Consider the following 26,001-nt stretch of genomic DNA (forward strand, 5'->3'; position numbering starts at 1 on the left):
AAGAGGAGCAGGAGGAGCCCTGAACCCGGCATAGGTAATGTATACCAAGTTAGCAAGGGCTGCAAGGACATCGGTAATGGTGTCCCTGCAGCCCTTGTTAAACGATTAGCGGGTCGTGTAATATGCCCACTGAACGAGCACCGATCTAGCTGACCGATGCTTGTTTACATTTATCATCGGGCCCCTATAGGCCTGTCTAATAGTACCCTAAGTGATCCAGTGTTCTTTATAAGTTACAACATAAAAAAGGGTTAACCCCTTAAGGACTGAGACAATTAAAATTTTTGTGTTTTCGTTTTTTACTCCTTGTGCTTAAAAGGCCAACCCGCCTGCTGCAGCCGAAAACAACCAAGTGCCGAGCCGGGATCAGCGCCATTACAGCGCAGACCCCGGCCGGGTAAGGACACGGGATCGCCCCCTCCGCGATTGCGTCACGGGGGGGTGATCCCTCCACTAGACACCAGGGAGAAGGCTGCAAGTGGTAATCAGATGCAGCCGTCAACTTTGACAGCTGCATCTGATTACTGAATTAGAGGGCACAGCGATCGGACCGTGCCCACTAATAGCCGCGGTCCCGGGCTACATGCGGCACCTGGGACCACGGTGGTTCACAGCAGGGGCGGCGCAAGGCTCCGCTCTGAACACCCCTAGGCGGCCCAGGACGTACAGGTACGCCCAGGGTCGTCTAGGGGTTAATATGCAAAGGACAAAGAGATTTCTGCTTCACTGCTCTGATCAGCCCTGACCTCTGTTCTGGCTGCATGAGCAGTGAAGCAGAGATCTTTGTCTTCCTTTAAACTTTTTCTTGTGTTGCGGTATGTAAGAGAACATTGGGCTCCTTCAAGAGAACAGTCTGCTCCTTCATCTATGTATTTAACCATAAGGGCTCCTAATGGGCCCTTATAGTTAAATACAGTGGACTGACAGAGCAAGTAGCCATTGGTTCTCTGCTCTGCCAGTCATTGTTGTAGCTGCAGGCACAAGAGTATATATAGAGTACTTTGTGTTGTGCGTAGGGGAGCTCCGTACAGTTTTTTTGCTATGGGGCCCCATGAATCCTATCTACGCCCCTGGAGCCCCGATCAGCAATCCTTTGCAGTACCTTTACATGGCTCCGTAAGGTGACAAGAATGATCTCTGTACCTTTTGTGCAGCCATTAACATTCATCGTTATTGGCCACATTTCTCCTGTTTACACAGGGAGATGTGCGGCCAATAACAGATTTAACTAAATTTACAAAAAAATGTGATGACACAAAAAGCGTATGTTTTCCAGCTCATCGGCTGTTCACTGACACTTTTATACGGGCCAATTATCGCCCAAATGAGGAATCCTTAGGAGCCTATTCCACTGAGCGATAATCGTCCGAATTGGCGGATTATCGCTCGGTGGAGTAGAGAAAACGATCAGATGTTCGTGTCATCAGGCCGTGGAACAGGCCCAGTAAACAAGCACCGATCTAGCAGATCGGCGCCCGTTTACATTGTTGATCAGGCCCGTGGAATAGGGCCCTTAGATTCATTGAACCTTAATCTAATCCATTGATTTTTTTTATTTTTTTTTAAAGTCCTATGAAGAGTCATTCCACTTCCCAAGTGTCCTGCTTCCTCTGAGACCTTGGTAGCTTCCCTATTAGTTAAAGAGGTTGTCCGGGCAAAGGATAAAAATCAGGGTGGGTGGAGGGGAAAAATAAGCTACACTTGTCCTTTGACAAAGCGACCTGTACGCGAAACGTGCATCGGGGTTACTGATGCTAGACACCACGATGGGCAAGCGTCTTATTAGATTACTTTAGGTATTTGCAGGGATTGGGCTGACATTTTGTATAGCTACCCGAGGCTGTGTGGATACAGTGCATGGTCATTTGTGTACTGACTTAGACGCTTACATGATATAGTGGTATAAAATGGGATTTTGTAAGACCGAGGTGTTCTGGTTATGATCTATTACTGGATTACCTTTTGCACTAAAAAGATTTTTTATGTGATTTTAAATCATGTTAATAAAAATTGTTACATTTGAAATCGAGCTTTGTGTGGTGTAATTGTTATCTTTTAAAAGCTAATTGATTCCTTATATTGTTTGGACCTGTTACGTTGAGGTTAATTAACTCTGCGGAGCAGAGACCAATGTTGATGGTGTGTGTCCATTGGAACTATTGTATATAAACTTACTTGTCCTGTGCTGCCAGTCCCCCGCCGGGCTCCTTAATCTCCCATGTTGTCATGGCATCACAGGATCTATTCGCTCATCTCTGAGCAGGGATCGTGATGTTACAGGATCAGGATCTTCTAGAGTCTGGCGTTGACGGCACGCTGCGGGGTCATAGGGATGGGTAAATATAGCTTCTTTATTATATTCTCACTGCCCATCCTGGATTTTTAACTTTACCGGAATACCCCTTTAACCCTTTGAGGACCGGGCCAATTTAAATTTTTGCGTTTTCGTTTTTCCCTCCTTGTGTTTAAAAGGCCATAGCGCTTGCATTTTTTCACCTAGAAACCCACATGAGCCCTTATTTTTTGCGACACTCATTGTACGTTGCAATGACAGGCTAAAATTTTTCATAAAGGTCACTGCGAAACCAGAAAAAAAATTCAATATGTGGTGAGATTGGAAAAAACCCCCAAAAAACGCATTTCTTTTATTTGGGGGTTTTCGTTTTTACGCCGTTCGCCCTGGGGTAAAACTGACTTGTTATATATGTTCCTCAAGTCATTACGATTACAACGATATATAACATGTATAACTTTCATTGTATCTGATGGCCTGTAAAAAATTCAAACCATTGTTAACAATTATATGTTTCTTAAAACCGCTCCGTTCCCAGGCTTATAGCGCTTTTATCCTTTGGTCTATGGGGCTGTGTCAGGTGTCATTTTTTGCGCCATGATGTGTTCTTTCTATTGGTACCTTGATTGAGCATATGCGACTTCTTGATCGCTTTTTATAACAATTTAATTGGGTTTGATGTGACCAAAAATGCGCAATTTTGCACTTTGGGATTTTTTTGCGTTTACGCCATTTACCGTGCAAGATCAGGAATGTGATTAATAGTTTGGGCGATTCCAAACATGTTTGTTTGTTTATTTATATTTATAAAACATAGGAAAAGGGGGGTGATTCACACTTTTATTAGGGGAGGGGTCTTTTTATTAATAACACTTTATTTTTGACTTCTAGTAACCCCCCCATGGGGGACTTCTAGTATAAGTGCACTGATCTCTCATACAGATCTATGCTGCATAGATATGCAGCATAGATAGATGAGATAGGCACATTGATTGCTTCCGGCTGCTGCAGCCGGAAGCAATCGAGTGCCGAGCCGGGATCGGCACCATTACGGTGCTGACCCCGGACGGGTTAGGTAAGATGTGTGGATTCACCCCACTAGACACTAGGGAACGGCTGCATCAAGTAATCGGATGCAGCTGTCAACTTTAACAGCTGCATCCGATTACTTTATTAGCGGGCACGACGATCGGACCGTGCCCGCTAATAGCCACGGTCCGGGATTACGAGTGGCACCCGGGACCGCAGCAGTTCAGAGCGCGGCCCCGCTCTGAACACATGGAGGCGCCCCTGGACATACGGGTATTTAAAATTTTAAATTTTTTGCACCTTTTAATCCTGGATGAACTATAACTTCTCTGGTTTTCTCTGAAATTATTATTATTATTATAGTAGACATATACTGCATACAGAGAGAGATGGATTTGATATGCATTACAAGAAAGATAGATGATAGATCGATCAAGTAAGTCACAAACATCACAGCACTCAGAAATGTAATTTTAAAAAAGTACCTTTATTTCATTATATATCATTTAACAAATGCAATGAGTCAACATATGAGACATTTAGACCGGTAGGAAATTAATGACCATTATGACCAACTGGCCGATTAGCAGCCGTTCCAGCCAATAATTTTTTAATATAATAGGTCATATTAAAAATGCATTATCTGCTGATTGTTGTTAAACTTGACCTATTAAAACGAACATAATAGCGACAGGCTGCAACCCCTGTAATAGGAATGACCATAATCTAATCATGTGATACTAGAGATTTGATACTACAGTATTTTGGAGGGAAAGTGAGAATACCATAGCGGACGACCCCCAGGTGTGATGTTTTGGATGCAGTTTGTCCCTACGGAATAGACTTGTGTTATGTAAATCAGGTTGTAAGCATGAAACCTACAACGTACATGTCTACATTATATTAACAAAAAGGATGATGGAACAAAATTCGAGAAGAGAAACTTACGGTCTATGGAAACAGAAAAAGGGGGGGGGGGGGCATCCCAAGGACAAAGGCAAGAAAATATATAACAATCAATAGTGAGAAGTTCATCAAGTTGTAGAGTCCATAAAAATGAGCCAGAGTTACTATGATTTATCACAACCGGTTCTGGATCCTGGCATGGAGAACCTCCCAGTAATACCACAACCTCCATCCCGACCCCCAGTAAGATTGCTGGATGTAGTCACTATGGGGTGCCGCTGCCTAGGAGGTGTAGGCTATAGGGGGTGTATATACACAATAAATTGTCTTTTTTCCTAATATAAAGTGTGAATGTTTATATTGAAATAAAGATCTTCGTAAAATATACAGCAATACATTCATCTAAAGTAAGAAACTTATCATAGGGAAACACCACAGAATAGACAGAATGATCATGTAGTGTACAGGTCTGTACTGTGGACCATACAGGCCTGTATACATATACATACATGACACACTGCTATGCAGGACTACTGGGAGACTGATGTCCCTGATCCACCATTCAGATCCCCCCTGTTGTGACACAGGATCAGTAAAGCCTCAGTACGACTGATACACCTGGTAAAAGGTTTATGGGGAGATTTAGTAGGATTCACAGATTTTAACCCTTGAATATGTTAATATGATACCCTGTGTCCTTCTATCCCATAACTACTATGTATAATGCGGGTGCAGACCAACCATGCCCACAAATAGAAGCAAATTTTTCTAAACTAAGTAAAAAAAAAATAGATATTATCTCTGTTGTTCCAAGCAACCAATCACAGTGCAGCTTATTTACCACAGGATTTAGGTTGCTATGGGTGACAGATATAGGCCCCATTTATCAAAAGCAAAGGAGATATTGAATGTATGGAGCAAGAGACCTCAGCACAACCGGTGGAGAAATGTCCAAACCTTTAAATAATATGGAGCACAGGTGTAGGTAGAGGGGGTAATCTCCAAATAAAGATAGCCTATACGAGTGGTGCACGGACAGGAATGAAGCAGTCTTGACAATGCGTACGAGTAGATAATTAATCCAGCACTCACCGATATCTGGGGTATGTAGGCTTGCTTCTTTATTTCATCGTAGAGTGTGAACAGGGAGGGAGAGGGTGCGCGGCGTGTCTCTAATGGCGACGGCCGTTTCTGGCCTCTGGGGCCTTTCGTCTAGCCGAGAGCATGCGCCGTGTAACAGGAAGGGGAGGTGAAATAGGTACAGGTAACACACGTGATCAGTGACATTAAAAAACTTATCCATAGCAATAAAACATTACAAAAACACAGTTAGATCGTTTCTCTCATTAAGGCCAAGCGGGCCCGTAGCTTCAAGACCTGTAATCCATAAGGACTCTCTTTTCAGTAGAGTCCGATGTTGGTCTGAACTACTCCCCCTGGGGTTAACTCTTTCCAGACCCAAAAACCTAACACATTTGGTGTCGCCCCCATGCTCTTTGCGAATGTGTTCTATAAGACGCGGTACTCCCTTCCCTGTGCGTACAGAGTACATGTGCTCTTTGTATCGATTCCAGAGGGGGCGCTTCGTTTTACCTATATAGAATCTTTTGCATGGGCATACCAGGGCGTACACGGTATATGTTGTTCTGCAGGTTATAAAATCTTTAATATAACACTCTTTGCCCCCTAGGTGAATGTAGGCGGTATTGAGCATTTGCGGGCAGTAATTACACTGACCGCACTTACGGTTACCCTCAGGAAGGGACGCATTCAACCAGTGTGTTTTCTTCTTCCTCTTTTTCTCCTGATTCATACTGTTACTGAGCATATCTCCTATAGTCTTATTCTTTCTATGGGTAATGCACGGTTTGCGACTAGCGATATCGTGCAGATCGGGATCGCTCTAAGAGGAACCAGTGGCGGTTTATGGCTTAATAGTGATATTGATAGCTTCAAGAAACAGGCCGGTGATCTGGAGGAGAGACTTACACGCAGGGGTTATCCGAGGCCCGTAGTAAGGGACGCATTCAATCGAGCTCTGAGTCTAGATAGATCTGGTTTATTACAATCCTCCACCCGAAGAAAAAAAGTCACTGAAAAAAGATTTATGTTCGTTTTCCAAAATTCGCCACTTGACGTCATCAGGCAAGCCATAAACCGCCACTGGTTCCTCTTAGAGAGCGATCCTGATCTGCACGATATCGCTAGTCGCAAACAGTGCATTACCCATAGAAAGAATAAGACTATAGGAGATATGCTCAGTAACAGTATGAATCAGGAGAAAAAGAGGAAGAAGAAAACACACTGGTTGAATGCGTCCCTTCCTGAGGGTAACCGTAAGTGCGGTCAGTGTAATTACTGCCCGCAAATGCTCAATACCGCCTACATTCACCTAGGGGGCAAAGAGTGTTATATTAAAGATTTTATAACCTGCAGAACAACATATACCGTGTACGCCCTGGTATGCCCATGCAAAAGATTCTATATAGGTAAAACGAAGCGCCCCCTCTGGAATCGATACAAAGAGCATATGTACTCTGTACGCACAGGGAAGGGAGTACCGCGCCTTATAGAACACATTCGCAAAGAGCATGGGGGCGACACCAAATGTGTTAAGTTTTTGGGTCTGGAAAGAGTTAACCCCAGGGGGAGTAGTTCAGACCAACATCGGACTCTACTGAAAAGAGAGTCCTTATGGATTACAGGTCTTGAAGCTACGGGCCCGCTTGGCCTTAATGAGAGAAACGATCTAACTGTGTTTTTGTAATGTTTTATTGCTATGGATAAGTTTTTTAATGTCACTGATCACGTGTGTTACCTGTACCTATTTCACCTCCCCTTCCTGTTACACGGTGCATGCTCTCGGCTAGACGAAAGGCCAGAAACGGCCGTCGCCATTAGAGACGCGCCGCGCACCCTCTCCCTCCCTGTTCACACTCTACGATGAAATAAAGAAGCAAGCCTTCATACCCCAGATATCGGTGAGTGCTGGATTAATTATCTACTCGTACGCAAAGGAGATATTGAGTTCCATCAGTTCACCTTTATGAGCAAAACACTGATATGGCAGGGTATACACAGTCTATCTTTCGTACATCCATGTATATCATATTACTATTATATAGTGACCCCACCAGTGACAGCAGGGGGCACATTATCCGGTATATAGGTGTGCACCACCCATGTATACAGTATATCTATATAACAATAAATGTCACTTTACACATCTTTGTGCAGGTACAGTTCTGGTAATGAAGCCACATTATCCGTATACACATCTTTTATCCCCATACACTTTCTATGATTGTTCCTGGGGCGGCATGGGCCCTGCCATCTGCATATGAAATACCCTGTGTGTCCTGGCTCCCAGCATCCTGCCAGACAGTTACAAGCTCTCCACAAAGTCTATTGTGTCTCTTGGATAATTCTATTAGGTCAATGAAATAATAACAGAATCCCCCCCCCCCCCCCCAACCCTAACAGTCTCCTGAAGAGGGCGAGGAGGGAGGATTTACTGTATATAACCTATTATTTACTTTACAGAAAGAGACTCCCATCCCATGATTCCCTTCACATACCTATAGAGTAACAAAAATATCTATTTATATCATATATATTTATTATCTATGTATCTGTTTAAAGGGTCTTTTACTTGGGCCAATTATAGTGCACAAAATTGTAAATTTGTTTAAATTTAAGTAAAAATCTTTTGTGGTAAACCTGGCAATGATCAAACTAGGAATAAAAATTTGTTCGCATGTCGATGACATCTTTTGAGCTAACCTCAAAATCATTGTTAATCGTTCTTGAATCTTGCAATTAGGAATATTCACAGTATATACAAACGCAATTACGATCGCATTAACTTTTCGTAGTGATTTATTTTCTTGTCTAAAAATAAATAAATAAATCACTTATACGCTAAACGGACCCTAACTTACTATCTCAGATCGATTTATCTATCCTTCCTATCTCTCTCATGTCAATCTTCTATGTACGTACGTATGTATCCATCTATGAATGCAAATCACTTAGTTACATGTCGCTTCTACAATAATCTCTAATTAAATTTTTTATATATATTATATATATATATATATATATATATATATATATATATATATATATATATATATATTATATATGTGTGTTAAGAAAAATCAGCAAAAAAAAAACAAAACAAAAAAAACAAAAAAGGGTAAAAGTTTTGGTTGTACAAAATAACTTGCCAACAAGCATGAAAAATATGACATACGTGTCTATACCATGTAGATGTATTCCCAAGAATGATGATAGAACTAAAGATATAAGAAGTAAAACGTCATGTTTATGCAAAAAGAAAAATGGAGAGAGGAGCGTCCCATGGACAAAGACGGGAAACATATGACTACTAATAGTGAGAGGTTCATCCAGCTGTAAAGTTAAAAAATTGTGTATAATATGAATACTACATATTGCCTGGCAGCCCCTAAACTAACTCAAAGAGGTTGCATAAACAGCATATAGATAACAAGATAGTTAGATTGGTCAGAATCATCCACCGAAGTCCAGAATCATCCACCGAAGTCCAAGTTTAAAAGTTGCAAAAACAAGTGCCTTTATATAATATATTATATATATATATATATATATATATATATATATATATATATATAAAATTGAACTAATACTTTATCTTTTGTACGTTTCGTGAAATTTTTCAAGTTATATGACACATAGACAGGTAGATAAGTAAAGATCAATTGACATAAACCAATCATGTGATACCAGACAGCTGATACTATTTTGGAGGGAAAGCCAATTAATTGTGGTGTTGTGGATGGAGTCTGTTACTACTGAATAGACTTGTGTTATGTAAATCAGATTGACACTAGCGGATACATACAATGGTGGAGGAGCCAATCACAGGACCCCCACACCCTCCACATCTCTCCCTGCACAGATATATATAGCAGGGTCATGTCTCTATGCCCATACACTGTCCTGGTACAGACCCTGCACCTTTACATCTTCCAGAGCTTCATCTCATCCATCACCTGTAAGGTAAGTGTCCAGTCACCTCGCCGTTACCGCCAAATATACTGCAGGAACTGAGGCTGCAATAGAATTTTTTAGGATTTAGTAGATACAATCTAATAAGGTGTCTGATAATGTCTGGATATTATAGAAAGTTCTTGTATACATCCCTGATAATTGATCTGAGTGGTATATGGTATATAGCCATAGTGATTCCCATTGCATACTCATTTTCAAATTTTATCTTTTTCTTTTACGGTTACTTTATAATGCATTAATCCTAAGGCTGATTTCACTCCTGGCCTTTATGACTAGATATGATATGCTGGTCTGGGGTCCTTGTTTTTCCTTACAATGCCTTAGTCTGGGTTTACACATAGTATTTTGGTCAGTATTTCAGCCAGAATTTGGTCAGTATCTTTAGCCAAAAAAAAAACAACCCACAGATAATTTTTCCACTATACTTTATCTCTGGTTCTGCTTAAAAGCTCTATGTTCCCACCCAGTATATTACTATTTTTTTTTAACCAGGAGTTGATTGAAAACACAGAAAGGCTAGAAATTTAGTGTATGGCCGCCATTTAATGTCAAATAAAGGCCTCTTTTTATTTATTTATTTATTTATTAACAGTAATTATTTGCCATCCACTAAATTTTAAGTGTGTGAACAAAGACTGTGTTTTCAATTCAACCCTGCTTTTGGTTGCAAAATACTGAGCAAAAATACTGTGTGGGAACAGGTCTATGGTGGTAGTACTACGTTCAGGCTATCACTTACACCTGCTCACACATAGTATTTCATTATTTGTAGCAAAAACTTGGAGTAGAACAAACACAGATTTGCTCCTTTGTGTTGGGCCCATTCACAGTTTTGGATAAAACTACCCTTCAAGATATCACATATGTACCCTCTCTAATACTGTAGGGAGATGTCCACAACACTGATGGGCAATATTGGGCAGAGCTACAAGGAATGACATTTTTTTTTTTTCTTCCCCAGATAAAATGGCCGGATTCCCCTATTTGCCAGTGGAGATGAGGGAGGAACTGGTGGCCGGAGTAAATTATATCAAGACGCTCGCCAACAGATTCCAGAAACTGGATCCGTCCGTGGTTGATTTGTTTGGCTACAAACTGGCTGAGATACTTAGCAAAAAATACACAGGTCACTGGTACCCCGAAAAGCCAATGAAAGGCAATGCCTACAGGTAACTTATCAAGTCTTTTTATGGGATTATATCTGGGCTTTTGGTCCATCTGCTTCTCCCAAATCCTAAATTTGTCTATTAACATTAGTAAAATCAAAACTCCCAAATTAAGACTATTACCATCTGCAGAAACTTCCATATTGTTTCATTGGTATCTCCAGAAAGTCTTCATCTTGTATAGTGAATCACCATCATTTTTATTGGTCCATTGACAATTCCTAAACTTTCCCAATTGTACTATCACCATCTCTAGATATATTGCCCTATCAGTCCATTGGCATCTTCTCTATTCGATCTAATGTCTCATTGTTGCCTTTCAGGTGTATTATGGTGGACAGAGAAAACAGGGATGAGAGTATTTTGCAGGCCTGTGCCCTCAGTGGCCTGAAATACAATGACCTGTCCCTACCCAAGACAATGAGCCTGTGGATCGACCCTTATGAGGTGTCCTGCCGGTGAGTATGGTCTCTGTGTGTAATACTCGGGGTTGGGTTGGTGTTTGATGATTTCCAGGACTAATAACTGTATCTTACTGACAGGTTGAGTGATGAGAATCATCCGTACACAGTGGCCAGCTTCGACCCAAGAACAGTACGTGTTCCAGAGCCTTCAGGACCATCTGTAGAACGGCAACAACCCTCCTCCAACCGGTCCACACCTACACCGGATGAAGACTCCTCCATATGGAGCTCATCTGTCCCGTCATCTCCAAGCCTCAATGGTGATGAGAGTGACAGCGGGATAGATGCCGGCAGTGAGGGAACTACTACCCCTCCCATGGAGGAGCAAATCTGGAGTAACACAGCAGTAAATAAGGTAAGAAATCCTTTACATTCTGATGATGGAAACCACATTATAGTCATCTATAGTCATCTATGTCATTGGTCACTGCCGGTGTAATTACGGCCTATACTGAGAATGCTAAGGAGCCACTACAGCTATGCCAAGTGCCCCACAGCTGTATACACATGGGGCAGAGTCCTTGTATTCATTTCAGTGGTTGAAAAATCAACCTATGGCCACATTCACACACTGTATTTTTGCAATAAACAACGGTCCCGGCTGTACTTTACATTGTGGTCAATAGTAAATTGGGAGTGCTGGCACACCTGGATGTGCCCACATTCCAATTAAAAATCAAATCATGTAAGACAGCGGCTGTTGTTTGGTACGGCTGTGTCAAACAATGCCCGCTGTCTTTACCCCGTATGAACATGGTCTATACATGTAAATGGAGTTATTTTTGAGGGAACCATATGGATTTCTTTAACTCCTAACTAAAGGAAAAAAAATTTCTTCATGTTTTTATGACTTTTGATTAAACCTAGCCTCTTCTCTTTTCAGACATCTACAGCCGTGTTCAGAACCCCATCTCCTCTCTGGATCCCACCATGGAGAGCCCCCCAGTTCTACCAAAGTTTAATTTCTAATCCGCACCAGGACATCTGGATGTAGCAATTACTTTGAGATGCTGGGGACTACTAGGGGGATATATAATATATTAAAATACAGAGTCTATTTTTTTTATTTTTATATTGTAATAAAGATCTTTGAAAAAATTTGCGGTTGTGTTATTTATTTATTTATATGTAGGGGACCGGTGGACCTGATCCATCGTTCCCATCTTCTCTGCAGTGACTCATGATCCGTAACACCTCAGAATGGCTGATACACCTAAGGGCCCTATTCCACCGGACGATTATCGTTTGCATAATAGTTAACGATTAACGATCTCAAACGACCGAGAGACCTAAAAACGTTCACTCATCTCCATGGATTGATAATCGTTACTTATGATCGTAATTGCGATTGTTTTTTCTTCGCTATTTATTCGCTATTGCGTTCGTATCTATTGCGAACGACCGAACGATTTCTTAAGGCCCTATTCCACGGAACGATTATCGTCTGTATTCGGCCAAGATCGGCCGCTACGGACGATAATTGTGCCGTGGAATAGAGTGTACCGATCAGCCGACATCGTTCATGTCGGCTGATCGTTGCAGTCGCTTGTTTTTCAACATGTTGAAAAACAAGCGACTGATATAGCAGTAATCTGCTGCCGTCGCTCCGTTGAATAGGAGCATCGGCAGCAGACGCTGCTATATCCTATGGGCTGCCCGCATGATCAGCGATCACCCGGGCAGCCCCCCGCCGCCCCTCCCGCACTCACCCGCTCGCTGCTGCCGCGTTGAATGGCGGCGGCAGCGAGCGGGGAACGAGGAGCAAACGAGCGATGAGAGAGCTCGTTTGCTCCTCTAAACAACCCGTGAAATAGGGGCTTTATTCAATGCAAACGTTTTGCGAACGAGCAACGATAAAAATAGGTCCAGGTCTTATAAAGCAATCAACGATTTCTTGTTCGGTTGTTAATAGTTAACTGCATTTCAACCAAACGATTATAGTTTGGATTCGAACGATTTAACGATAATCTGAACGATAATCGTCCAGTGGAATAGGGCCCTAAGAGATCGTGTGTGTATCTATCTAATGGGTCTTTATGCAGGGTTTTTCAAGGTCCTGAATGTAAAAGTGGAAAATACACAATAGACATATGTGTGACTCACCATTATCCCTCTTGTGCATAAATCAATCACATGCAGCATTAAGACATTCAGAAAAATTTACTGCAATCATCTCGGTTAAAAACAAAACACAAAAATTCATAAAAACACATGGGCTAGAGATTCAAAGGTTAAAAATCTAGGGTGGGAAAAAGAAGCTTTACTTACCTGTCCCTTGCTTCCAGGCACCTGCCGGGCTCCTTAATCTCCCATGTTGTCTCAGCACCACAGGATCTACCCACTCATTTCTGAGCTGGGATCGGGACATCACAGGATCGGGAGCTTCTGGAGCCTGGCGGTGACGCTGCACTTTGGGGGAATAAGGATAAGTAAGTAAAGCTTCTTTATTATGTTCCCATTACCCCCTGCCCATGTTGGATTTTAAACCTTTTCCCAGAATACCCCTTTAGTTCGATTTTACATTTTTGTGCACCTTTTAATCCTGGATGAACTATAAAACTTTTCTAGTGATCTAATGATAGATAATAAATTGTTATTATTGTAGACATATACTGCACACAGGGATTTGATAAACATTACAAGAAAGATAGATGGTAGATCAGTCAAATCATAAACATCACAACACTCAGAAATGTAATGAAAAAAAACAAACACTTATTTCATTATATATCATTTAAAGCGACTCTGCACCCACAATCTGACACCTCCCCCCAAACCACTTGTACCTTGGGCATAGCTGCTTTTAATTCAAGATCTGTTCTGGGGTCCATTCGGCAGGTGATGCAATTATTGTCCTAAAAAACAACTTTTAAACTGGCAGCCCCGTGCCCAATGGGCGTGGCTTAGATTGTGTATGCATTAGGCTGGCACAACCTCTCTGTCTCGCCTCCCCATTATAAGAAATGCTCCAGGTAGATTGTCTCCTATTCCTCAGCTGTGTTAGCATGGCACATGGGCTGGATCGTTAAGGCACCTGTGCAATGTTCAGCATGGAGAAAATGTTCCAGTGGCATTCCTAATGATGAAGAGGGTGGGGAGGAGGGACAGAGGGGTGGTAGAAAGTTAAGGCACAGATACTCTAAGCCCCGGCAGTTGGGCACGGGGCTGCAAGTTTAAAAGTTGTTTCTTAGGACAATAACTGCCGAACAGACCCCCAGGACAGATCTTGGATTAAAAGCAGCTATCCGAAGGTACAAGCGTTTTTTTTGGGGGGGGGGGGGGGGGGGGGACAGATTGTGGGTACAGATTCGCTTTAAACAATGGCATGCTTCAACCACTGTACATCTCCCAGCCTCTTTCGACAAAATGAGACAATTAGACAGATAGGAAACTAGGGACACTATTGGCCAGTTGGCGCCTGTTCCGACCCATAATAGTTTAGTGCAATTGCTCATATTAAAAAGCAGGGGTCAGCTGACATGCATGATGTCAGCTGACTCTTGTCACAATAGAGGCGGTCTGCTGGCTGCCCACCACCACCCATGAATAGACATAATCTAATCATGTGATACTAGAGTATTTTGGAGGGAAAGTGAGAATACTATGAAGGACGACCCCCCCGGTTTTGAATGCAGTCTGTTGCTACTGAATAGACTTGTGTTGTGTAGATCAGATTGTAAGCATAAAACACACAAAATACATGTCTACATCATAGTAACAAAAAGGATGATAGAACAAAATGAGAAGAGAAACTTCAGGTCTATCCAAAAAAAAAAAAAAAACGAAAAAGGAGGGGGATGGGGACATTCTGTGGACCAAGAGAAGAAAACATGACAATCAATAGTGAGAAATTCATCAAGTTGTAGAGTTGAAAAAAAAATGAGCCAGAGTTACTATGTTTTATCACAACCTCCATCCTGCCCCCCAGAAAGATGACTAGATGTAGTCACTATGGGGTGCCGCTGCCCAGAGGTGTAGGCTATAGTGGGTGTATATACACACAATAGATTGATGTTTTGGGTTTTTTAATAGAAAGGTGTGAATCTTTATATTGCTCAAAGAAGGAAAAAACAAGTGGCGCTGCATGTGCAAATCAATATGACAGAGCATTCGTATCTTTGCAATCACAAATGCACGCTCACCTGTTGTGGTCATTCATGCTCAGGTACGACTCTACCACGCTCAGGTACGACTCTAATGTGCACACAGTGTATTAAATCAGGGTCTGCTGCCGTCCACCTCCCGAGGGTCCTTTCTGGTTCCCGGTGTAGAAATCACAATTTTGTAGAATGGTGGATCAAAAGTAGGCGCCAAAACCCTTTTTGAAAGCCAGGTTCCGATCTCCCAATTCAGAAGAGGACGCGGTCAGGCTCTTTGCAGATTAGTAATCACGTTGTTAACCGTGCGGGAACAATATTGCTTTATATTAATAGATCGGACGATTACGCACGCTATGGCGTATCATATGTTAATTAACTTTATTTTTTGTATGTGTCTTACGTATAAAATGGGAAGGGGGTGTTATTTAGACTTATTGGGGGAGGGGCTTTAGGGCATTTAATAAAACTTTTATTCATTATTTTTTCCTTTTACACTTTTTAAGTCCCCTTAGGGGACTTTTACATTAGATTGCATGCACTGCCAAAGCCTAGAATTCTACATTTTTTTATACCTTTAACCCTGCAAGAGTTGCAATTTTATAGGGAAATCGAACACAAGAGACATGTATTATAGACAAATAGGGGGAGATTTATAAAAGATGGTGTAAAGTGAAGCTGGGCAGAATAATCCACCATAGTCCGAGTTAAAGTTGAAAAGTTGCAAAAACCCCCAAAAGTGCCAATATTCCATCATACATAATTGAACAATGTAATACTTCATCTTCCGTCTCACAGCCTTTTTCAAGATATATAACAGACAGCTAGATAAGTAAAGAGTTAGATCAATAAACATAAACCAATCGTGTAAGACCAGACAGGTGATACTGTTTTGAAGGAAAAGCCAATTAATTGTGGAGTCTGTTACTACTGAATAGACTTGTGTTATGTAAATCAGATTGACACTAGCGGATACATACAATGGTGGAGGAGCCAATCACAGGCCCCCTGGACCCTCCACAGATATACATAGCAGGGTCATGTGTCTGTGCCCATACACTGTCCTGGTACAGACCCTGCACCTTCACATCTTCCAGAGCTTCATCTCATCCATCACCTGTAAGGTTATGCCCCTATTCCACTGGTCGTCAGAGGAGCAAAAGAGCGCTCTCAGCGCTCGTTTGCTCCTCGTTCCCCGCTAGCTGCCGCCGCTATTCAGCGTGGCAGCAGCGAGCGGGTGAGTGCGGGAGGGGCGGCGGGGAGGCTGCTCGGGGGATCGCTAGATCGTCCGGGCAGCCCATAGGATATAGCATATAGCATTTTAGAAAGTTCTTGTATACAGCCCTGGTAATCGATCTGAGTGGAGATTATATATATATATAAAGTATATAGCCATAGTGATTCCCATTACATACTCATTTTCACATTCTCTTTTTCTTTTACTGTCAGTTTATAATGCATTGACATTTTTAAGGCTTCACCTGATTTCACACCGGGCATTTATTATTACTATAGATGACATGCTGCTCTGGGGTCATTTTACCTTACAACATATAGTAGTTTGGTTAGTATTTCAGCCAGAATTTGGTCAGGATCCTTAACCAAAACAAGAAGTCAGTCAAAAACAATGAAAAAGTGCAAATTTTTTTAGTATACGTTTTCTCTGGTTCCACTGCTGTCTTGCTTAAAACCAGTAATATACTGACCGAAATTCAATGGGTGATTACAGCCCTAGGTTATGTTCCCATACAGTATTTTGCTATTTTTTAACCAAATGCTGTTGTCTTGAAATAACAGTAATTATTTGCCATCGATTAAATATCAACAGTGTGAGAACTTAGCCTCTCTGTTTTCAATCCAATCCTAGTTTTGGTTGCAAAATACTGAGCAAAACTACTGTGTGGGTAGGTACATTGCCTATAAGTTGTTCTACCACCATAGACATCCCTTCTACCTGCTCACACATAGTATTTCATTATTTGTAGCAAAAACTTGGGAGTAGAACCAACACAGAGGGAGACTATCAAGATTTGCTCCTTTGTGTTGGGCCTATTCCTGGTTTTGGATAAAACTACCCTCCAAGATACCACATATGTACCCTCTCTCATACTGTAGGTAGATCTCCACAACACTGATGGGGAATATTGGGCAGAGCTACAAGGAATGACATTTGTTTGTTTCCTCCCCAGATAGAATGGCCGGATTCCCTTATTTGCCAGTGGAGATGAGGGAGGAACTGGTGGCCGGAGTGAATTATATCAAGACGCTCGCCAACAAATTCCAGAAACTGGATCCGGCCGTGGTTGATTTGTTTGGCTACAAACTGGCTGAGATACAGGTCACAGGTACCCCGAAAAGTCAATGAAAGGCAATGCCTACAGGTAACTTATCAAGTCTTTTTATGGGATTATATCTGGGCTTCTGGTCCATCTGCTTCTCCCAAATCCTATACTTTTCTACTAACATTAGTAAATCAAAACTTTCCAAATTAAGACTATTACCATCTGCAAAAAAACTCCTTTATTGTTCAATTGGTCTCTCCAGAAAGTCTTTATATTTGATCAACGTCATTTTTATTGGTCCATTGACAATTCCTAAACTTTTGCAATTGTACTATCTTCATCTCCAGAAATATTGCCCTGTCAGTCCATTGGCATCTTCTCTATTGGATCTAATGTCTCATTGTTGCCTTTCAGGTGTATTATGGTGGACAGAGAAAACAGGGATGAGTGTATTTTGCAGGCCTGTGCCCTCAGTGGCCTGAAATACAATGACCTGTCCCTCCCCAAAACAATGAGCCTGTGGATCGACCCTTATGAGGTGTCCTGCCGGTGAGTATGGTCTCTGTGTGTAATACTCTGGGTTGGTGTTTGATGATTTCCAGGACTAATAACTATCTTACTGACAGGTTGAGTGATGAGAATCATCCGTACACAGTGGCCAGCTTCGACCCAAGAACCGTACGTGTTCCAGAGCCTTCAGGACCATCTGTAGAACGGCAACAACCTTCCTCCAACCGGTCCACACCTACACCGGATGAAGACTCCTCCATATGGAGCTCATCTGTCCAGTCATCTCCAAGCCTCAATGGTGACGAGAGTGACAGCGGGATAGATGCCGGCAGTGAGGGAACTAGTACCCCTCCCGTGGTAGTTAGCCAAATGGAGGAGCAAATCTGGGGTGACATATCAGTAAATAGGGTAAGAAATTCTTTACATTCTGATGGTGGAGACCACATTATAGTCATCTGTCATTGGTCACTGCAGGTGTAATTCCAGCCTATACTGACGATGCTAAAGAGCCACTACAGCTATGCCAAGTGCCCCACAGCTGTATTCCTATGGGGCAAATTCATCGTAGACATTTCAGTCACTGAAAAACCATCCTATGGCCACATTCACATGGCTGTTTATTGACAACGATCAATTACATTAAAGTGTATGGAACAACGGCTGTAGTATATACACACTACGGACGTTTTTTGGGTCACAGAAAATAATTGTCAGGTGTATTTTCTACGGCCACAGTTCATTAAACAGCGGCTGTAGAAAATAGACTGTGCTCACAGTGTATAGTATGGCTCCTGGACGTACTTTACACTTTAGTTAATAGTACATTGGCGTTGGGAAACACTAGAATGTGCCCATATTCCAATTAAAATAAAATCATGTAAGACAGCGGCCGTTGTTTGATACGGCCATGTCAAACAATGGCTGATGTCTTAACCCCGTTTACATGTACAGACCATATTCACACAGGGTAATTTCTAAAGGGAACTGCATGGATTTCTGTAACTCCTAACTACAGGACAGTTAGTTTATTGATTTTTTTTTATGACTTTTGACTAACCCTCAGTTCTCTTCTCTTTTCAGACATCTACAGCCATGTTCAGAACCCCATCCCCTCTCTGGATCCCGCCATGGAGAGCCCCCCAGTTCTACCAGAGTTTAATTTCTAACCCACACCAGGATATTTGGATGTAGTAATCGCCTTGGGATGCTGGTGCGGGAGAGTGCTTGGGGATATATAATATATTTTACAGTACAGAGATGTTACAGTGTCTATTTTTTTAATCTTCATATTGTAATAAAGATCTAGGAATAAATTTGCTGTGGTGTGATTTATTCATGTATATGTAGGGGACCAGTGGACCTGATCCATCATTTCCATCTTCCCTGCTGTAACTCATGTAATGTTCAGTAACACCTCAGAATGGCAGATACACCTAAGATAAAAAGTGTGTGTGGACGTTTTCCAGCTTATCGGCTAATTGATGGCATTACATGGGACAATTGTCAACCAAATTAGGAATACTTGTGGCGGATAATGATCAAATTTACAGTACGAATGCATTGAATCACTTTGTTACCTCGGCAATCTGCTTTTGAAGTCCATGCCATTCCATGCCATCCCATCCCTGGTGCCTGGAAAAGCATGATCCAGTCCTGAGAAACCTTTGCCAGGACCTGATCCAGCTTTTCCAGGCACCCAGGGCTGAGCAGCATAGACTTCAAAGGCTGATAATCAGATTGCTGAGGTAACAAAAGTGATTCGCTTCATATGTACTGTAGATTCGCTCATCTCTACTGATAATCAGCCCATGTAAAAGGGTCCTTAACCCCTTAAGGTCAAAGCCAATTTTCGTTTTTGCACTTTTGCTTTTTCCACTTTATGTTTAAAAGACCATAGCACTTGCTTTTTTTCACCTAGAGACCCACATGAGCCCTTCATTTTTGCGACACAGATTGCACTTTGCAATGACAGACTTTATTTTCCCATAAAATATGCTGTGAAACCGGAAAAAAATCGTTTGCGATGTCGAATTGAAAAAAAAAAAAAAAAAAGGAATTTGTTTTGATCTCAGGGAGTTTCATGTTTACGCCATTCGTCCTGGGGTAAAACTGACTTGTTATACATGTTCCTCAAGTCGTTACGATTACAACGATATGTAACATGTATAACTTTTATATTATCTGATGGCTTGTAAAAAATTCAAACCATTGTTAACAAATATATGTTCCCTAAAATCGCTCTATTCCCAGGCTTATAGCGCTTTTATCCTTTGGTCTATGGGGCTGTGTGAGGTGTCATTTTTTTGCACCATGATGTGTTCTTTCTATCGGTACCTTGATTGCACATCTGTGACTTTTTGATCACTTTTTATTACATTTTTTCTGGATTTAATGCGACCAAAAATGCGCAATTTTGCACTTTGGAATTTTTTTGCGCTGACGCCATTTACCGTGTGAGATCAGGAATGTGATAATTTAATAGTTCGGGCGATTACACGCGCGGCGATACTAAATGTTTATTTATTTATAAAATGGGAAAAGGGGGGTGATTTGGACTTTTATTAGGGAAGGAGATTTTTTATTAATAAAAAAAAAACATTTTTACTTTATTTTTGTGCACGGCGCTGTTCTATGCACGGGAACCGGCCGGTGCTCAAGCACTGGAGGCCGGCCCGCCCGCCCCCAGTGGGAGGGAATTGCCTCCCCTGTATGACGCGGCTCCGTTCATTCTAAGGGAGTGCTTGAACATCGGCCGGTTCCCGTGCATAGAACAGCGCCGTGCACGGGAATGGGGCCTCGGTCCGAAAAACGGACTGCGGCACCGGCGCCGTTCGATAGGTGGGTTCAGATTAAAGAGGATGTACCAGGTGGTACATCCTCTTTAACTAGAATGACAGCAGCCGCCTAGTTGTTACAGGGCCCAGGATATTGAGTGTGGGTGGCAGCTGCCTTATCTACAAAACTGAGGAAACAGTGGAGAACGCACAGTAACACTAAAGGCCGTATTACACAATGCAATTATCGGCCGTATTCAGGCAATAATCGTTTAATAGAAAACGATCAGCTGACATGCACGATGTTGGCTGATAGTTGTCTTTCAACAGGCTGAAACAGCAACAACAGCAAGCGGCGGCAGCAGATCGGGCACTCTGGGTTGGTTACTGCATTTGATCAAGGGAGGTGAACTATAAAGCAGTAAGGGATAAGGTCATCACATTTAGGCCCCTTGTCATGAGGCCTGAGATGATTAACTATAGGCCCTATTACACAAACAGATTTTCTGACAGATTTTTTTGAGCCAAAGCCAGGAGTGGACTATAAACAGAGAACAGGTAACAATGGAAAGATTGAGATTCCTTGTCTTTTCAAATCCATTCCTGGCTTTGGCTTACAAAAATCTGTCAGATAATCTTTTGGTGTAATAGGGTCCCAAGGCACAGAGGCGCGGGGGGGGAGGTATGTTGTATAATCATAGCTAATATATACTTATGCATGCAGTATAAATGCTGCAAGTATATATGTATGTGTGCATTTGATTACTAATTATTAATGGGGGGGGGGGGGGGTGCTAGAAATGGCCCTGATTATAGATAGATGGATCACGTTATGAACAATCACAGCACAGGAATATGATAAATGAAATTAAAGAAAAATTTTGTTTCAATTTATAGTATTAAACAATGCAATGCTTCAGCCAGTGTACTGTTTCAAGATAGACAAATAGAGCGGTAGGGAGGCAAGTAATTGGGTGAATGGACATTATCTAATCGTGTGACATGGGATACTATTTTGGAGGGAAAGTGAGAATACCACGAAGGACGACCCCCGGTGTGATGTTTTGGGCGCAGTTTGTCCCTACTCAATAGACTTGTGTTATGTAAATCAGATTGTAAGCATGAAAAAACAAACATACATGTCTACATTATATTAACAACAAGAAGGATAAAATAGGAGAAGAGAAACTTCAGGTCTATGCAAAAAAGAAAAAAAAAAAATGGAAAAAAAGGAGGATGGGGGGGGTCATCTCATGGACAAAGGCAAGAAATATATAACAATCAAAAATGAGTTGTAGAGGCAAAGAATATAGGAACCAGAGTTACTGTTTAATTACAACCCTTTCTGGATCCTGGCATGGAGAACCCCCCAGTAATACCACAACCTCCATCCTGACCCCCAGCAAGATTACTGGATGTATTCACTATGGGGTACCGCTGCCCAGAGGTGTAGGCTATAGGGGGTGTATATACACAATAGATTGATAGTACAGGGTTGTTTTAATAGAAAATGCGAATCTTTATATTGTAAGGCTATGTTCACACACTTTTTTTTAGTAAAATAACGGACCATATTTTTTATTCTTCAATGATTTCCATTGTAGCCAATAGAAACGACCGTTGGGTCACACAATGCATAGAACAGGCGTTGTTCGCAGCGGCTGTCAAATTAATGTTGATGACATTTATTGTCAGACGTTATTCAGTAAACAGCGATTATTTTAAGTTCTTCAGACACTTTTTTGGCTGTCCTTGCACAGTCTTCTGTACAAAATTCAATGGACCTTTGAAAAATAGCCACATCCAAAAGGGTGCTGAAAACACCCATCATTCTGTAGCAATGGCCGTCATTGTAATGACTGCTGCCAAAGTATGTTAAATAACGGCCATGGTTTTGAGTTTCAAACAATGACTGGCAAAAAAGATGAATACGTTGCAGTCTGATTTATAATCTGTAAGAAATTTATCATATGAATAGGGCCCCATCACACTGAGTGGAGTCCGCAGCGCGGTTTTCTGCCCGTTTTGCTAACTGTGAATGTAACCAAACACCACAGAATAGACAGAATTATCATGGGGTGTACAGATCTGTACTGTGGACCATACAGGCCTGTATACATATACATACAGGACACGCTGCTATGGGGAGACTGATATCTCTGATCCACCTTGTTGTGACACAGGATCAGAAAGCCTCAAAGGCTGATACACTTGATTAAAGGTTTATGGGGGGAATTTATCAGGAATGTCAGTTTTTTTCCCCCTGGAATATAATATTATGATACCCTGTGTCCTTCTATCCCATAACTACAATGTATAATGCGGGGTGGACACCAAAGATAGAAGCGAATTTATCAAAACTGAGTAGAGAATAGATATTATCTCTGTTGCTCCAAGCAACCAATTACAGCGCAGCTTTTAATTTACCACATGACTTTAAAAAAAAAAAAATTAAAGCTGCACTGTGATTGGTTGCTATAGGTGACAGAGATGATGACAGACTTTCATTAATCAAGGCCTGAGCTCAGTCAGTTCACCTCTATGAGCAAAACACCGAGTATAGACTGTATCTATCCATCGTACATCCATGTATATCATATTACTATTATATAGTATGGTGTTACCATATTATATAGATGGATTGTACATGATCTGTAGTTATATTCAGGATAATCCTGTGGTTGTGTATGAGCACAGGCCTCTATAGTGACCCCACCAGTGACAGCAGGGGGCACATGATCCGGTATATAGGTGTGCACCACCCATGTATACAGTATATCTATATAACAATAAATGTCACTTTACACATTTGTGCAGGTACAGTTCTGGTAATGAAGCTACATTATCCGTATACACATCTTATCCACATACACTTTCTATATGATTGTTCCTGGGGCGGTATGGGCCCTGCCATCTGCATATGAAATACCCTGTGTCGTGGCTCCCGACATCCTGACAGACAGGTGTGAACTCTCCACAGAGTCCATTGTGTCTCATAGTTACTTCTATTGGGTCAATGAAATAATAACAGAAGCCCAGACCCCGACCCCAATACCTGACCGTCTGCTGAAGAGGGCGAGGAGCATTTATAGAACCTTTTCATTATTTATGAGAAAGATTCCTGTTCCCCTTCACACACCTATAGAGTAACAAAAACTTCTATATCTATTATTTGATTAAAGTTACTAAGTTATATGTCAGTTCCACAATAATATTTATTTAAAAAAAAAAAGTATTGGTTAAAGAAAATCAGCAAAAAAAAAAAAAAACCTACAGTAAAAGTTTTGGTTGTACACAATAAGTTGCCAACAAGCATGAAAAATATAATATGTTTCTATACCATGTAGGTTTATTACCAAGAATGATGATAGAACTAAAGATATAAGTAGTAAAACTTGTAGAGAGGAGCGTCCAATGGACAAAGAGAGGAAACATGACGACTAATAGTGAGAGGTTCATCCAGCTGTAAAGTCGATATAACAGCCAGGGTTACAACGTTTTATCAAACCCTCATACTATCAGATCTAAGAGTACACTAACATAAAGAGAAGGCCGGACGCAACGCAGTTTAGGGAGGCCGGCATGACAGGGAAAATGGAGCGCAAGGGTTAATAGGGGGTGGGGGACAGTCAGTGAGAGAGAGCGGGAACAGGGAAGGGGTGGAGTTAGAGGGAGGGGAGGTTTTATAGACCTCCCTACTGGGGAACAGGACAACACACGAGGAGCGGTGGTTGAAGAGAGAAGAGTGTGAAGCAAGACGTTTGAGGAAGAGCTTGACGTGATTTACCGTTATGGCCCTCTCGGTTCCTGAACTGTTGCAGCATCTGCGGGAGGCGGCGGCATCCTTTGACGATCGGGCCTGGTTTGATACCCAGGTACAGGCCATCCTGAACCCTTCCTCCGCTCCTTTTCCGGTGGCCGGTTCTCCTGGTCCCGCTGTTCCGGGGCCGTCCGGAGCGGGGTCTCCTGCCCCGGTATCGCCTCCCGACTCGCTGTTTCCGGCCTCTCCAGCGGTGGGCCGGGATGAGGACGACGACAGCCCGCCCCCTCCTGCCCGGCAGCGTAGCTCGCGGCGCTCGCGGCCGCCTGCTCGGCTCAGCCCGTCTTCTCCCCCGAGGGCCCGACGCCGCCGCAGGAGCCCCTCCAGGGACCCTCCAGGCTCGGCCCCCCTTCCCACCACTCGGGGTCGGGGCCCGAGATCTGAGAGGAATCCACCGGTGCGGCCGGGCCCTGCGGATCGGGGTAGGCCTCAGCCCTCAGCCAGGGGCCCCCTTCCCCCTTCCAGGCGGCGTGAGCAGTCTCCGGCGGCAGGTTCCCCTGGCGAGGTTCCGGTCGGGGCGCCTGCCAGACGTGCCCCCGGCACCCAGAACCCCCGAAGCACCTCGCGCCGGTTGCGGTCGGCAGCCGGGCGCACAGCTGATGACGTCACCGGAGGCAGCCGTCGTGTGCCCATGCGGTCTGCTGTGTCCCTGCCTGCTAGCGGCCTTGCGCCGGGGAGGGGATCGGTTCCCCCTGCTCCAGCTTCCTCCCAGATGGCCCGCAATCGTCGGGCCAGTTCCCTGATGCCTGGATTGGATCTCCGTGACGACGGCGCGGAGTCAGATCACCGAGGAGACCCGGAGTTTCCGGCTGGCGGGCCCACAGCACCCGGGCAGCCTGGTGAGTCTTCCGTGTTTGTCCCTAATGCATTTGTCTCTGCTGGGGGGGGGTTGGGGTCGGGGGGACCCCGGTGTGGGGCCAGAGGGGGGCTCATGGGGGGGTTTGGGGGCGAGTCTGCAGGAGCTTTTAAATGGGATTAGGGCCTTGGTGGGGCGCGCGTCCGCTGCGGGGCAAGTGGCAGCGGGGCCTGAAGTTGCGCAAGCGCCTTCTGTGGGGGAACGGGTCTCTGGGCAGGTGGCGGTTGGGATGGGGGTTGCGCAGGCGCCTGTGTCAGCATGGGTTGGGGTGCCTCCGGCACCGGTTTCCGCGGCCGCGGTTGAAGGAGCGACCTCTGGGGGGTCGGCTGGCGTGGCCGTGTCCGTCCAGACAGAGAAAGAAAAGGAGGTAGACTGGGTGAGACTGGATGATCGGGCTAAGGGTGAGGTTTATGTTTGTTTTGAGGGGCCCCTGGGGGCTCATTTAAAACCGGACGTGAGGGAAAAAATCTGGCGAGATGAGTATGTGGAGATCTTCTCCCTCCTTCCGCTGGAAAAATTTAATCTGGACAAGGGCAAGCGTTTTGAGCTAAAAAAGGAAGAGGAGGAGAAGCGCCGGTGGCGGCTTATTCCCCAATCTTTTACGAATTGGCTTCAGGCGTTCGCCATCTTGGCGAGCGTAATAGGGGAAAAGGCCCCGGAGAATTGTTCGGGCCTTTTCTGCTATCAGGATTCCATCGGAGAGGCATACCGCGTCTACGGGGGTCAGGCTTGGCTCCGGTATGACGAGC

At 43.2% G+C, this 26,001-nt stretch overlaps 1 protein-coding gene and 1 pseudogene across 1 annotated transcript; both read left to right on the forward strand.

The window, feature by feature from the left end:
- Positions 1-10,279: 10,279 nt before the first annotated feature.
- LOC138768798 (protein BTG3-like) lies at positions 10,280-11,882 on the forward strand. The gene is made up of 4 exons (XM_069946753.1): positions 10,280-10,452; positions 10,773-10,907; positions 10,992-11,248; positions 11,797-11,882. The coding sequence occupies exons 1-4, from the start codon at positions 10,280-10,282 to the stop codon at positions 11,880-11,882; spliced, it is 651 nt and encodes a 216-aa protein (XP_069802854.1).
- Positions 11,883-16,054: 4,172 nt separating this feature from the next.
- LOC138768799 (protein BTG4-like) lies at positions 16,055-18,968 on the forward strand (annotated as a pseudogene).
- Positions 18,969-26,001: the final 7,033 nt, after the last annotated feature.

This window comes from Dendropsophus ebraccatus, chromosome 12, assembly GCF_027789765.1.
Source record: "Dendropsophus ebraccatus isolate aDenEbr1 chromosome 12, aDenEbr1.pat, whole genome shotgun sequence".
NCBI classification, from domain to species: Eukaryota; Metazoa; Chordata; class Amphibia; order Anura; family Hylidae; genus Dendropsophus; species Dendropsophus ebraccatus.

Excerpts from the sequence above, each read along its gene's own strand:
- LOC138768798 (XM_069946753.1), top strand. The coding sequence starts at position 10,280 with ATGAGGGAGGAACTGGTGGCCGGAGTAAATTATATCAAGACGCTCGCC. Across the intron at positions 10,453-10,772 it reads ATGAAAGGCAATGCCTACAG|GTGTATTATGGTGGACAGAG; the intron begins GTAACTTATCAA and ends GTTGCCTTTCAG. Across the intron at positions 10,908-10,991 it reads CCTTATGAGGTGTCCTGCCG|GTTGAGTGATGAGAATCATC; the intron begins GTGAGTATGGTC and ends TCTTACTGACAG.